At 39.0% G+C, this 13,571-nt stretch overlaps 1 protein-coding gene across 2 annotated transcripts in view; it reads right to left on the bottom strand.

The window, feature by feature from the left end:
• Positions 1 to 6,853, bottom strand: part of Exoc6 (exocyst complex component 6) — a 182,446-nt gene extending 175,593 nt beyond the window's left edge. For both annotated transcript variants that reach the window (XM_063239365.1, XM_013143813.2), the window contains exon 1: positions 6,732 to 6,853. In XM_063239365.1, coding sequence (XP_063095435.1) covers positions 6,732 to 6,853 — 122 coding nt within the window. The remainder of the gene's footprint in view (positions 1 to 6,731) is intronic.
• Positions 6,854 to 13,571: the final 6,718 nt, after the last annotated feature.

Raw genomic sequence — 13,571 nt, 5'->3', positions numbered from 1 at the left:
ATATAAGGTGACTGATATGTTAATTCATTTAATTTACTATTCTATGATATAAGCATATCTCAAAATATTACATTATTTTTTGTTTGGGTTGTTTGTTTGTTTTGTTGGGACAGGGTTTCCCTATGTAGTCCAGGCTGGTCTTGAACTCATTATGTAGCCCAGGCTGGCCTCAAATTCAAGGCAGTTCTCCGGCCTCTGCTTCCCAAGTGCTCAGATTATAGGTATAAGTCACCATGCCCACTAAAACACCACATTATTCAATAAATAAATTTTTTATTTATTAGTTTAAATTTTTAAAACATTTTAGAAGATTTTGAGTGTCTCTAACACAAGTATGTCTGAGGTGATAAATATACCAATTACCCCATCAGATCATTTGCATAATATACATGTACTTCATAAATATATACAGTTACTATGTGTCAATAAGAAATACAAAATACATTTTTGAAAAAAAAATCTAAGTGATTGCCCTAAATATATAATAGACAATCCCAGAACTCGGGAGGCAGAGGCAGGAAGAGTGCCACAAATTCGGGGCCAGTCTGGAATACATAGTAAGACCCTGTCCCAAAAAACTTAAAAAAAAAAAAAAAAAAAAGACAAATATTTGTCCCTGAAAAACTCCTCCTTAGTGAAAACTTAAGTATTTCTCTCTTCCTGAAGGTGTGAATTTATTCCTTGTCATATCTGAGAAGCTATTCTTTTTAAAAATACAAACTTCAGGGGGGACTAATTCTTGGGGCAGGGAGGAAGCCAAATATGTTTGCTGTCTGTCTGACTCTGATAATGAGCTACTCAAAAGGATTTTGTATGGCCATTGGTCAATCAGTTTAATTAGAAGCTGATAGTCAAGTTCTAGTGTAACTATCTCTGAGGCCTTTACTTTTGTTTTGTATTCAACTGTATAAGTTAGTGAGTTTTTGTACCTGTTTCATGACTAAAATTTTAAAGTGAAAACTATAAAATTCTTTTTAGAAATTCATATGACTTCATATTTCCCATCTGTTTAGAATTTAACCATGTTGTAAATGTTCATTTACTTTAAAACTCTAAAGTATATGTTAAAAATAAGACAATTGCAATGGTATGCATCTGTATTCTCAGCTCCTTGGGAAGCTGAGACAGGAGAACTGCAAGTTGAAGGTCAGCCCAGGTAACTCAGCACAACACTATCTCAAAACAACAGGGTAAAGAATGCTCAGTGGCTGAGCATTGACTGAACACGTGTGAGTCCCTGGGTTCAATACCTAGTACCAAAAATAAGTAAAGAATATGCACATATTATGTTGGAATATGTACCCCAGATGTAAATTAGATGTAATAGTAACAGTTAACATTTATTAACCACTTATTATGTGCTAAGCAAGCATTGTGCTAAGCATTTCATATATTCTACCCATTCAAAATAGGTTTTATTATACTCTCCATTTTAGAATTTCAGAAACAACCCCAAAATCACATACCTGATAAGTGTCTGGTCTAGATTACAATTTAAATCTTTACTATCGGTGTACTTAAAAGAGAAGATACAATACACCATTTTGGAACATCAACAGGTGACTTTAATTAAACTTTAATTAATTAAATAAAACTTTAATTAATTAAACTTTAATTAATTAAAAACTGAGTATGCCATCACAAGAGTTTATAGTATACAGAGTTCTGTTTTGTTTTCAATGTTTTCTGTCCTTTTCTAAAAGCCTGTTATTGTCACTCCTAAAAACATTAAAGTTAAAGAAACGCAATATCCTGTTTGCTCTTAAATGGGTAAAGCCTCATGGTCAGTTTTTGGAAAAGAGCCCGAGAGAGTCTGTGAATACAAGTGTGAAACAATTATGTTATCATAAAACAATTACAAAAATTTCTTCTGGTACGTCATCTTATACAATTCCCTTTTCCTCCTATTTTTTCCCAGCCCTCTTCAGGCCCTCTTCTGGACACACCACCCCTGTTTACCTCCCCCTAACTTTGCAGTGCCCTACAATGTGTCTATAATTTTCTTATCAGCTAGATCAGCTCCAGCAACAAAGCACACAGGATCTCCAGACCAAAGCAATCCAGAACTATTTTGTGGTCCTGTTCTAAGGAGCTGACAACACACCTGCAGGACCTGGAGAGGCAACACTGAGCCCAGGCTACCTTCCCTTCTGAATCAGTATCATGGGTAAGACCTGGAAGTGGAAAGTTCCAGTGTCAGTGTGATAAATGAATGTTTTAAATGCTGCTACTGTCTCACTCTAAGACCGTAGCTGCCATCACTGATTTATCAGAATTACCCTCACTGTGAAGATTTGGAAAACTATTCTTAGTGCATTAGAATTTATATGCTAGTTTAAATCTATTGAGCTTCCTTGTTCATGGCAGTTCATAATGCTGAGTAAAACTGATAGTACTTGTAACAAGCACATTCCCTGTGGTGGGGAGGTATGAGGAAGGAATCAGCCAAATAAAGCAGAATGAAAATCAAAACACGTGAACAGAATGAAAATATGTAGTGGAAATTAGTATATAGTTACCTCACATTGACAACTGTGATGCCCAGCGCAAAAGGATTAGGGCAGCAAAACTAATTCCAGATCCCACTGGGTGGGGAGTTTCGGCCTCCTGATTTCTACCAGCTGGATGATTTTGATTTTGAGTGTCCAAAGCTAATCCATGCTCAGAAAGACCTGGCAGCAGGTCTTTCTTTACACATCTCTCTTTTCTCTTATAGCCAGTCATCTATATAAATGGCTGAAACCCAATTTCACTTTTCTACCCTGAAATGTTATCCCCCAAGTCAGTTTGTATAGCTGTCTGAGAAGGTTTTAATGAATATTTTGCTAGCAACACACATAAACCATGAGAAAAACATAGTCTCAGCTCAGCTTTTCCTTGAAAAGTTTTCAAACTTAATACTATAATCAATTGTACCATATTTCACACAGGGAATGAAAACCAGCACAAAATCTCAGAATCGTCTGATCCTTGTCTGCTGTTTTAAAATGGAGGCCTTTTGCCTGTTGGCCCAGGAGGAGAGTCAGACAGAAGATAGGCTGGACCAGTGGCAGTGAACTCTGTGGCACCCATGCTGCAGCAGGCACACTGAGCTCTCTCTGTCAGCATGCAAGCCAAGTTCTCCCAGCAAACTAGAGTTCAACTGCAGTGTTGGCTCTTTGCAATAAATAGGTGAGCTTCGCATTGAAGTTTGGGTAGTCTGTCTCTAAAAGTTTGCCATCACTGGGCTAGATCAACTGGGGAGCCTGCTCTAGGAACAGCCAGATGTGAAATTAGGAGGTGGAAGGAATATAGCCTGGGTGGGGTGAAAGAGACTATACATCATTGGTAAACCCCTCAATTAGGGGGACCCATTCTCCCTGATGATGGTGGGGAGGGGTTAGGGTTATACAGAGTGTACTAGGGAGATTTGCATACTCTAAAAAAAACCAGTTGAGTCCTCATTAGGTGACACTGGAAAAACTGCCGGTGTCACTGAGCTCTGAGTTCGGCTTGTTAAAGATACAAATCCCACCTGGCCATGATCTGAACACTCACCATGAACAGGGCACCTCTGGTCCTACCTGAAGAAAAAGGCATCGGGGAGAAGATGCTAATGAGTTTAGGGTTTTACAGTGGAACATGTTTGCTGAAGCGCTGCCTTTCTCCTTGGACAGTGCAAAATGAGTAGAAAAGTCCCAGATAGTTTCTCTGCCTTAATTCCCAGAGGCAAGGTTTCCCTAGGAATGGATTTCTCTTTCATTCTCAGCTCACTGTCTCAGGGCCCTAACTTTCCCTCAATGTCATTCTAGAGCCTGGTAGTATGACCTTAGCACTTCATAAGGAATCTGCCCCCAGCCAAATCCCTTCTCCACACTCTCTGCCTTTACAGTTTGTAGTTTTAAAATACCTTCACTTCCTCTTCTTTGCTGATGACAGCACTCTCTCTTCCTCCTTTCCTTTGCCTCACAAGATCCTCATTAATTCATAAACTCATACAAATTAGTTCAACAAGGATTTGTCTTGCTTTTTTGTGCCAGGTACTGTGGAAACTTTGGCAGAGGATACTAAAATAAAACCCTCAGGAATCTAACCTGGAAATGGTTATAATACACATGCATGGATGATTAGGGGCTTCAACGGATGGAATATTCACATCTGGTGGAGAGGGTCAGGTGAGGTCTTGTAGAAGAAAAGTATTTGAGCTGGGCTTGCAAAGTGGGTTAGATTTTGACCAGCAAATAATAAAGCAAAAGATCCTCGACCACCAGAATTTTAAAAAAAACATATTGTCAAATAGTAAATAGTCCAGTTAAGTGGTGGGGAACCTGTGGCACACTGGTTGTAGCTGTTTGTATCACTGAAAGCTCTAAAAGGTCATTATCATTCATCTAGTTTAACTTAAATACAGAGGTCCCGTCTTTCTTTTCCAACCCCAAATTTGGCGACACAATGGGCTCTATAACAACAAATACATTGTAAACTCAATGCCATGCACAGCTGTGTGTAGAAAGGGATCAAACGCCAGTATAAATCTTCATCTAATCAAATTATTAAAGCAATGGCTTAGGAAAACTATTGTCCAATATTGTTCCAAAGAAAAGTTTGTTAGTTCTGTGGCTTCACTCTACTCCCCAAAATAACACTGACATGTTTTAATAGTAGCCTTTAGAAAAGAGGGCTTTCATAGATGCCCCCTTCCCAGGTGCCAGCAGTAACTGTGGGTAGTAACTGTGGGCCAGGAGGAGAAACAGGAAATGCCCTTCCCATGAGCCAGCTCTTGGACTGGGAGACAAGACGAGCAAGCCCCACCACCCCCAAATCCCGGTAAGCAGCCAGATAACTCAAAGGAACACAGACTCAGTTGATAACAACGAAGGTACAAAAACAACTTAATGCTTATGTTGTTAGATTGACTTTGCAGGCCTAACGCTATTAGTTTGAGCATCTATTTAGAGGATAGCAATATGCAATATAGTGACTATGGGAAATTTTATTGTGTCTTATTTTTGAAATCCATTAATATTCTCACTGTCTCATTTTGCTCCATTTTACTGTTTTGTTTTATTCAGTGTTTTGTTTTGATTGGTTTTATTCTGTTCTGTTTTGTTTGATTTTATTACATGTGATGATATGGATAGCAATTTTCAAGATAACGGGAGACACTATGGTAACAGTGGTTGGTTTCCTATTATCCTGTTGTGAAGTTCTGTATCACTTTCACTGTTTTGTTTTGATTGGCTTTATTCTGTTTTATTTTGTTTGGTTTTATTCTCTTTAAAATAAAAAAGTCTAATTCAAAAAATAAAAAAGAAAAAGAGGAAGAGAAAAAAGATGAAGAAGAAAAGAGGGCTCTCACCCATGCTGAACACCCAGACATGAAGCCATCAGTGGACATTTTAAGATCACTGGGTGTTGACTAGGCAGCACCTGAAGGAAACTTCTGCACAGTCTCCATCTTGAGGATGATGCTGGAAAATTACTGAGGCTGTCTGAGGGGAAAGATATTTTCTTAAGGACCTCTCTGATTGGTGCTGGGATATTTGTTCTAAGAATACAATGTAGAAAAGATCCAACAAGCAAGGTAGGAATTCAGGGCTAGCACCAGAACAAAACTAACTGAGGGGCTAGTTTTAGAATGGATGAAGTACATTTGGGCCAGGTTGTGAGACCAAGGAAAAAGTGGAGAGAGGCAGGGGTCAAAGGCCAGTAGCTCTGAACAGCAATGGCCACAGAGGCCACAGTAACTGAAACATCTAGGATGTGCCCACTCTTGTTTTTCAGATTGCTGACCTCGCCAGCAGGTAAATGCACAAGTTCCAGAAGATGCTCCACAAGGAGAAGACCGTTGAGTTTCCCATGTCTAAATATGCAGTGGTTTATTCTACCTATTAAATAGGATAAAAAGTGCTTGCAGTCTTCACTAAATGTTTGTGATGCTCATTCAGGATGAAGGCTTTAGCATAGAACAGTTCTGACAGAATCGTAATTATTTTACAACAGCAACTTCATATTGATAATACAAGAATCAATCAATAAAAATAGTTTTCTATGGCCCCAACACTATTCAAACTATGTTTAGTGCAAAATAAACTTCAAAAATATATGAAAAAATTATTCAGGTTTGAACTGGTATCAATTTCAAAGAACTTCACCCCAGGACATTTTTGACAGTGAAGACACAACACTAAAAAAACAAATAAACAAACAAACCATAGAAAAACTTCCACTTAATCTATAAATATTAGTCAACGAATATTTATTGACTGTTGCTATTATCTGTCATGACTGACATCTTGTTCCCACACTGATAAGTGTTAGATACAAGTGCAAAATTGAGAAGACATAAATTTTTAAAGCTGCCCTTTAAACACAAAGACACATAGTCTTTCCCTTTGATTGTTATTGAACTGTGCAAAATAATTCTCATATTACCAAAGAAGCTATTTTAAAATCTTTTATGGAAATAAACATATCTAAGATACATCATCTATCTAAGTCAGCAACAATGGAGTCATTTTCAGTCATTTGAAAGGCATTTATAAACTTGTAATTAATCAGGAAACAAGCTTAATATCAACAAGTAAATTATTTCTTGTAATTTCTCTAAAGATCAGCAAATTTTGAGACAAAGTATACACAGAACTATAACTGATTTTCAAATTTTTGTTGTTATAGAGAAAACTATAAAAGGAAGATAAAAATTACTATAGAGCCACTAAACCAAAAAATGAAATATAAAGGTATCCTACCTTAAAGTTGCCTCAGTGGGCAACTCGAAAGACTGGATCTCAGCCAACACATTCTCATAGGTTTGATCGGTGTCTTCTTCCAACGTTGCTCCCCATACCTCTAACTTCTCACCTGCAGACATTTGATTTTAAATGCAAATGACTGTAATTTATAAAATAAATGTAGTTTTCCTTCTAACAAGTCTTTGTTCATGTAATGAAGAAACAAAGCAAGCTCACTGACTTCCTGCTATCAAAGTCTTGCTTCCAAGAATGTTGCACAGCTGTTGTTGCCCTGTCTCTACTTACAACATTTTACTTATTACTAACCTTGACACAGTTCAGAAAGTTCCTCGCTAATGCCTGCTATATTTATTCACTTGCCTTTCAAGTACAGCAACTATAAGAATTAGAACCATCGCACTATAAAATTTTATTAAACACACTTTAAAAACACTTATTGGTACATGTTTGCAATATGTAATGATGACCTTTTCATGGGTGGTGGCTACATGTGTTTAACACATCTTAATTCTGTTTTTCACCCCTTCCCCTCCTCTGTCTTCCCTCCCCACTTCATCTCTTGGTTCTCTTCCTTTTTCAAACTACCCATGTCCCTATTTCTTATTATCTGTATTTCATTGTTTACATTTTGAGTTTCTAGTATAAGAGAAACCATGCAGCATGTAAGCTTGTGTGTCTAACTTATTTCACTTAACATTATGACCTCAAGGTATATCCATTTCCTTGCAAATGGCTCCTTTACCCTTATTTATGGCAGAGAGTAGTACTCATTGTGTATAAATATTTTATCTTTTCATCTGTTGATGGCCATACAAGCCACTTCTAAGACTGAGCTATTATGAACTGTGCAGGTTTAACACAGGTATGCATGTGTCATTTTAATTTATGTCTTTAACTCTTTCAGGAAGATACCCACACAATGAAAACCTGAGTTTGGTGGAATTTCTAGTTTTAGTTTTTTGAAGAATCTCCATACTGATTTTCATAGCGGTTGTACTAGCTTACATTTCTATCAACAGTGAAGAAGAGTTCCTTTTTCCCCAAAGCCTCACTAGCATTTATTATTTGATTTCTGGATTAGAACCATTCTTGCCAGAGTAAGATGAAATCTCAGTGTCATTTTCATTTGCGTTTCCCTAATGGGCAGAGATGTTGAACATATTTAAGGTATTTCTTAACCACTTTGCATCCTTTCCTGAAACATGTCAATTCATTTCAGTTGGCCATTATTTTGATTGGGTCTTTTATTTGGGGGGATTCTAAATTTTTTGAGTTTTTATTTTATTCTACATGTTAGTCCTCTGCCCAAAGAGAGGCAGGCAAAATTTTTCCATTTTGTAGGCTGCTTCTTCACTCCATTGGTTGTTTCCTTTCCTGTGCAGTAGCTTTTCAGTTTGCTATGACTGCATTTCTTGATTCTTGGTATTATTTCTTGTGTAATTGTGCAGTTGGGTTCTGTTCATAGAGTCCTTGTTTAGATCTATGTTTTTAAGAGTTTTATCTATTTTATCTTCCAGTAAAGTGTCTCTGTTTTTTTATCGTTTTGTTTGTTTGTTTGTTTTTTGGGGGATATTGGGGATCGAACCCATGACCTTGCACTTGCCAGACAGGTGCTTATGCCCATCAGTTAAATCCACAGCCCAAGTGTCTCTGTTTTAACGTTTAGATATTTGATCCATTTTGATTTTAGTTTAGTACATGATGAAAGCTGTGAGTCTAGATCTAATCTTCTGTATGTGTATGGTCAGTTTTCCCAGCACCATTTGTTAAAGATACTATCTTTCTTCTCGCATATGTTATTGACCCTTTTTTCAAAGATCAGATAGGGGAATGTGGCTAGGGTTATTTCTGCATTCTCTGTTCTGTTCCAGAGATCCACATGTCTGTTTTTGTGCCCACTCCATGTTATTTTTAATCACTATAGTACAAGTTGAATTCTAGGATTGTGATAATGCTTGTTTTGCTCTTGTTGCCCATAATTGCTTTTGCCAGCCCGAGTCTCCAGGTTCTACATGAATTTTAGGATTGTTTTCTCTGATGAATGCTGATGGTATTTTGATTGGGATTGTGTGAACTGTATATAAGTTTTGAAAGTATGGTCATTTTGATCATATTGGTTCTGCCTATCCAGGAACAGGGGATATCTTCCCTTTTTTTTTTGTTATGTCCTCTTTGAGATCCTTTTTCATGGCACTACAGTTTACATTATAGAAGTCTTTCATGCCCTTGGTTAAGTTAATACTTAAGTATTTAAATTTTTCTTAATACTGTTGTGAATGGTATTATTTTCCTAATTTCTTTTTCAATGAATATTTTTTGGTGGGAGGTACCAGGGATTGAACTCATAACCTTGCACTTGCCAGACAGGTACTTTTGCTCTTGTGATGCTGTTTGTCTCTCTGCACGTTAACTTCAAGTGTAGCCATGTGACTTTGACCAGTGGCATACAGCAGAAGCAACAGCCTGTGAGTTTCCAGCCAAGGCTTTATCAGGCTTTGCATGTCTCTTTGTCCTCCTGCACCTGTGCCATCACCTGAGCAAACACTCCCGGAAGATCCACGAAGTACAGTCACACTTACCATGTCTGAAATGATGCTGCCCACCCAGGCCCAGGCTAGACAGCCATGCCCTGGAGACCACAGATACAGAAATGGTGATAGCATTCCAGCCCTTACTTCCCCCACTATAGGATGGAGCACATTCAAGAGAAATACTAATATCATCTGTCCCCCAGCATGAAATAGAAGTCTCCTCCTTAAAGACTTAACAATAAAGTAATTTTCAAAGAATGGCGCTGCATTCCTATAATCCTTGCTATATAGGAGACCAAGGCAGGAAGATCACAAGTTTGAGGCCAGCCTAAGCAATTTAGCAAAACCTTGTTCTCTATCTTAAAATTAAAAATAAAAGAGAGCTGGGAACGTAGAGCAGTAGAGCATTTGCTTAGCGTACTCGAGGCCCTCAGGCCAGTCTACAGTACTTAAAAATAAACAAAAACCCCAAAGAATTTTTTTTTTTTGAGACAGGGTTTTGTGTGCAGTTCAGGCTGGCCTTGAACTCACTATGTAGCCCTGCCGACCTTGAACTCATGGTGATCTTCCTGCCTAAGCCTCCTGAGTCCTGGGATTACAGGCATGTACCAGCATGCCCAACCCCCACAATAATTCTTATGTTGAAGTTTTATGAGAAAGGTTTTTAACTTATACAAAACTATAAGAATAGTAATAAAGGGCTAAGGATTTAGCTTAACACCCTAAGCGCCTGCCTGGCAAGCATGAGGTCATGAGTTTAATCCTGGGTACCAAAAAAAAAGATTAAAAAACAACACCAATATATAGAAGATGTGTATTAACTTAAATAGAGCAGTTTTAGAGGAAGATACCACTGTATCATAAAGCAGTTAGGCAACAAGCACTACAGCTTTGACTGACTGCTGCTCCACTTACAAGCCACCATCCTCTTCAGCTGCAGTGGCTCCACCAGGAGCTGGGGGTACCTGCCTCTCTCTGCTGCTGAGTTCTCCTCACACTCCTTTTTCTCCCACTCACTCTCTCCTGACCCTCACACTTTTTCTCTCTGCCTCTCACTTCCCTCCACTCTGTAAGACACAGGCAACAACTTCCTGTTTCCACTGGCCCAGCCCGCATCTTCCTTTCATTCAGAACTTTCCCTGAGTGCTACTTCCTGCCGGAAGTCCTCACCGACTGATCAAACAGAAGAGGCTATCCTTCCAAAAATCAGTCAAAAAAACAACCTCCCCTGCCCCGCAGTGCTGGTGGCAAATTTGCCAAATAAGGAAAAGAAAAGGAGGAAATGGAAAAGTTTTAAACAACCATATTTCAAGATGCCCATTAAAAAGAATGCAGTGTAAGTCTGGAATGCTTCCAGCTGCAGCTGCCAGCTTCTAGGAGCCAGGCTGCGATGCTGGGAGAAGCTGCAGTGGCCCTGTGATTTCGGGTTTATGTGGTCAGGCCTTGCAGGGTGTTGGTCTGTTCTTATTCCTGGTGCCCTTTCCTGGGCCTTTATCTTCCTTATCTGTAACTGAACCTCTGGCTTATCAGTCTGCTAGAAACCCCAGTCCCCTTAAAATGAAAACTTGACTTTTTAAAAATGTGAGTTTATTCTTCAAATAAAACTTCCTCAGCCTTTTACTTTTCTTCCTTATCAAGACTGGAATTCCTTACAGCACAGTAATCCTCTTTAATTTCCTATTATCCTAATCTGGAGCCCTGTATGACTTATCCTGTTTTATTATCACTGATCTTAGTTAAATCTGGTTTGTTTGATTGCTGTTTGCTATCGACATATTATTCAAAACTGATATGAATGACAGTATCAAGTCTGAGAGTATAGGCAACTACACTGAAGATGACAAGACTCCACAATACACATTCTGGCTTCATAACTGCCTGTTTTTGAAGTTTTATACTATATACAAAGTTGTGTTTTTATTAATACTGTTATGTACTGATATATTCAATTATACTCTGTCTAATGATATAGTCAATTCTATTGAAGATAACAAGAGAAAACACAGGAATATGGTAGAACTCCTTGTACAATAGTCTTATATGTCTTTTTCGTTTCATATTTTATAGGAATATGTTTTGTTTTGTCTTGCTTTGTTTTGTTTCTCCCTCTAATATAGAAAGGATAGAAATACATGTTAAGACTCATACATGTGTAGAGTCTATAAACAGTTCATGAGAACTGATTTTCTGGCACATGATGAAATGAACAAATACTTTGAAGAAAAAGAGACACTAAAGTATCCAGTGCTGATCCTGCAGTGTCATAATGTGAAACCCACTAATAGTATTATTCTTTGTTCAGGGTGATATTAGCCTGCTTGGGTTTATTCAATGTCAGCACAATTGAAAATATGGATAACTGCATGTATGTTTAAGTGCATAGGATTGATAACCATATTTCTAAGTTTTTGATGGATAGTTGAACAGAACTGGTTGCAATCTCACTGTTTGAATCCCCACTTTATATGCTCCACTTTACTATCTTGAATAACTATTTGTAAGAGTATAATCTGTAATCATTAGCTAGTGATTTCTTATTGTTTATTTTTTTTCTTTGAAAGTATGTATTATTTCTACCCATCTTCTGTTTTGTTTAGTCTTTCTTTAAATAAAATTAAAAAAAAAAAAAAAGACTGGAATCCCAGCTTCCATCTGTACCAGAGACACCAGGGAGAAGCATTGTGTCATGGGGTTTCACTGACACAAGAACCCCCTCTTCAACTCAGTCTGTAAAAGCATCCAGGACGTGGGGACATGGCCAAGGTGCCCTGAAAGGAAGAGAAGGGGACCAAATGGAGGTGGCCCAGCCTGGAAAATAGCACCTGGTGTTCATATCTGCTCATCTGGGTGGAGTCTGTCTCCTTTCCTCTCTCTTCTACTCTAGCCCTTCCTATATTGAGTATTCCTCTCATCTTTATATGCTTGGTGAGTGCATAAAAGCCACAATAGAAACCCAGCCCTGTAAGACTAGAAGAGTCTATCAAAAAGCCCCATGATAGCCAGACATGGTGGTGCCCAGGCCACTGGTAGACTGAGTCAGAAGATCACAAATTCAAGCCTAACCTGGGCAACTTAGCAACTCAGTAAGACGCTGCCTCAAAAAATTAAAATGGGACTTCCGGGAGAACATGGCAGACAGATAGCAGCAGCTACGGAGGCTCTCTGAAAGACCCAGCTTAGAATTCAGGAATGGTGCGGAGTAAGGAATCATAAGCAAGTGGAGATATGCCCTGCTGACCCAAGAACGAACTGGCTAAGAGAAACCAACTGGGAATGCAATCCTGGTGCTATAACAGGAACAGAAAAGCCTCAGTGTGGAAGCTGGAGCCTGCGCCATTGGAAGCTGCAATTTGGGTTTCCCGCCACCCCTGCTGCGTCTACATCCGCTCGGCAGGGAGAGAGAGGAGCAAAAGCTCTGAGAACGGGAATCAGTGAACGGAGTTGAAAGCAGGACGGGCGGGGAGCTGTGCATTGACCTGCAGTGAGTGAGAGAAACTGGGAATCTTCCACAGTCTAGGAAACTCCAACAGAGGACATTCTGGGACCAGGCAGACTTGCGGGAACAGGGCACTGCAGTGACTTCAGTCACGTATTCCCCTCTCAAGCGGGATTGGTGAGCTACGTGACACTGCTGGCTGAGACCCAGTAGGCTAGCACAACCCAGATCCCCGCGCCTGAAGGTGACCTGGAGGGGCGGGCCCCGCATAGGCTGCCTGGTCTGCTGCGGTGGGCAGGAACACCTAGCCAGCACAATTCAATCAGACTGTGGCCAACAGGGAAGGAAGCTGGGCCTCCTATATATGCTTGCATATATAAGGAATAAAGAATATGGGAAGAGGCAGCAATAAGAAAGGGTCCTCGGCCCCCAATCCTGAGAAAGAGGCAATAGCAGACACGGCACCAATAGATATAAAGCGCTATCTCCAGAGCCTCATAGACAATTTCAGGAATGAAGTTATTAATGACCTGAAGCTAGACATAAGCAAAATAGTTAGAGAAATGCTAAGCACCACCCAAGAAAAAACAGATGGTGGAATGGAAGAACAGAAAAAGAGGGGAGAATTGTTTGATGGAGAAAATAGAGAAAGCATAGAATACGTGAAGCAGGTTCAAAGAGATGACCAGGAAACTAAAAACTCTATCGAAAACTGGGGTAACAGCCTGAAAGAAACTAAGGAGAGATTATCTGAACTGGAGGGCAGACTTGTAATATGGAAGAATGAAATGAAAAACTTCTTAAAAATAACAAAGAAACAAACAGCAATAATACAAAGACTAGAAGATGATAAGAGGATCTATAACTTTT

The sequence above is a fragment of the Cavia porcellus genome, unplaced genomic scaffold (genome assembly GCF_034190915.1).
Source record: "Cavia porcellus strain 051 isolate PalLab524CR breed Dunkin Hartley unplaced genomic scaffold, mCavPor4.1 scaffold_28, whole genome shotgun sequence".
Classification (NCBI taxonomy): domain Eukaryota; kingdom Metazoa; phylum Chordata; class Mammalia; order Rodentia; family Caviidae; genus Cavia; species Cavia porcellus.
The sequence above is the reverse complement of the archived record's forward strand: the minus strand, read 5'-3'. Positions and strand labels throughout refer to the sequence as shown.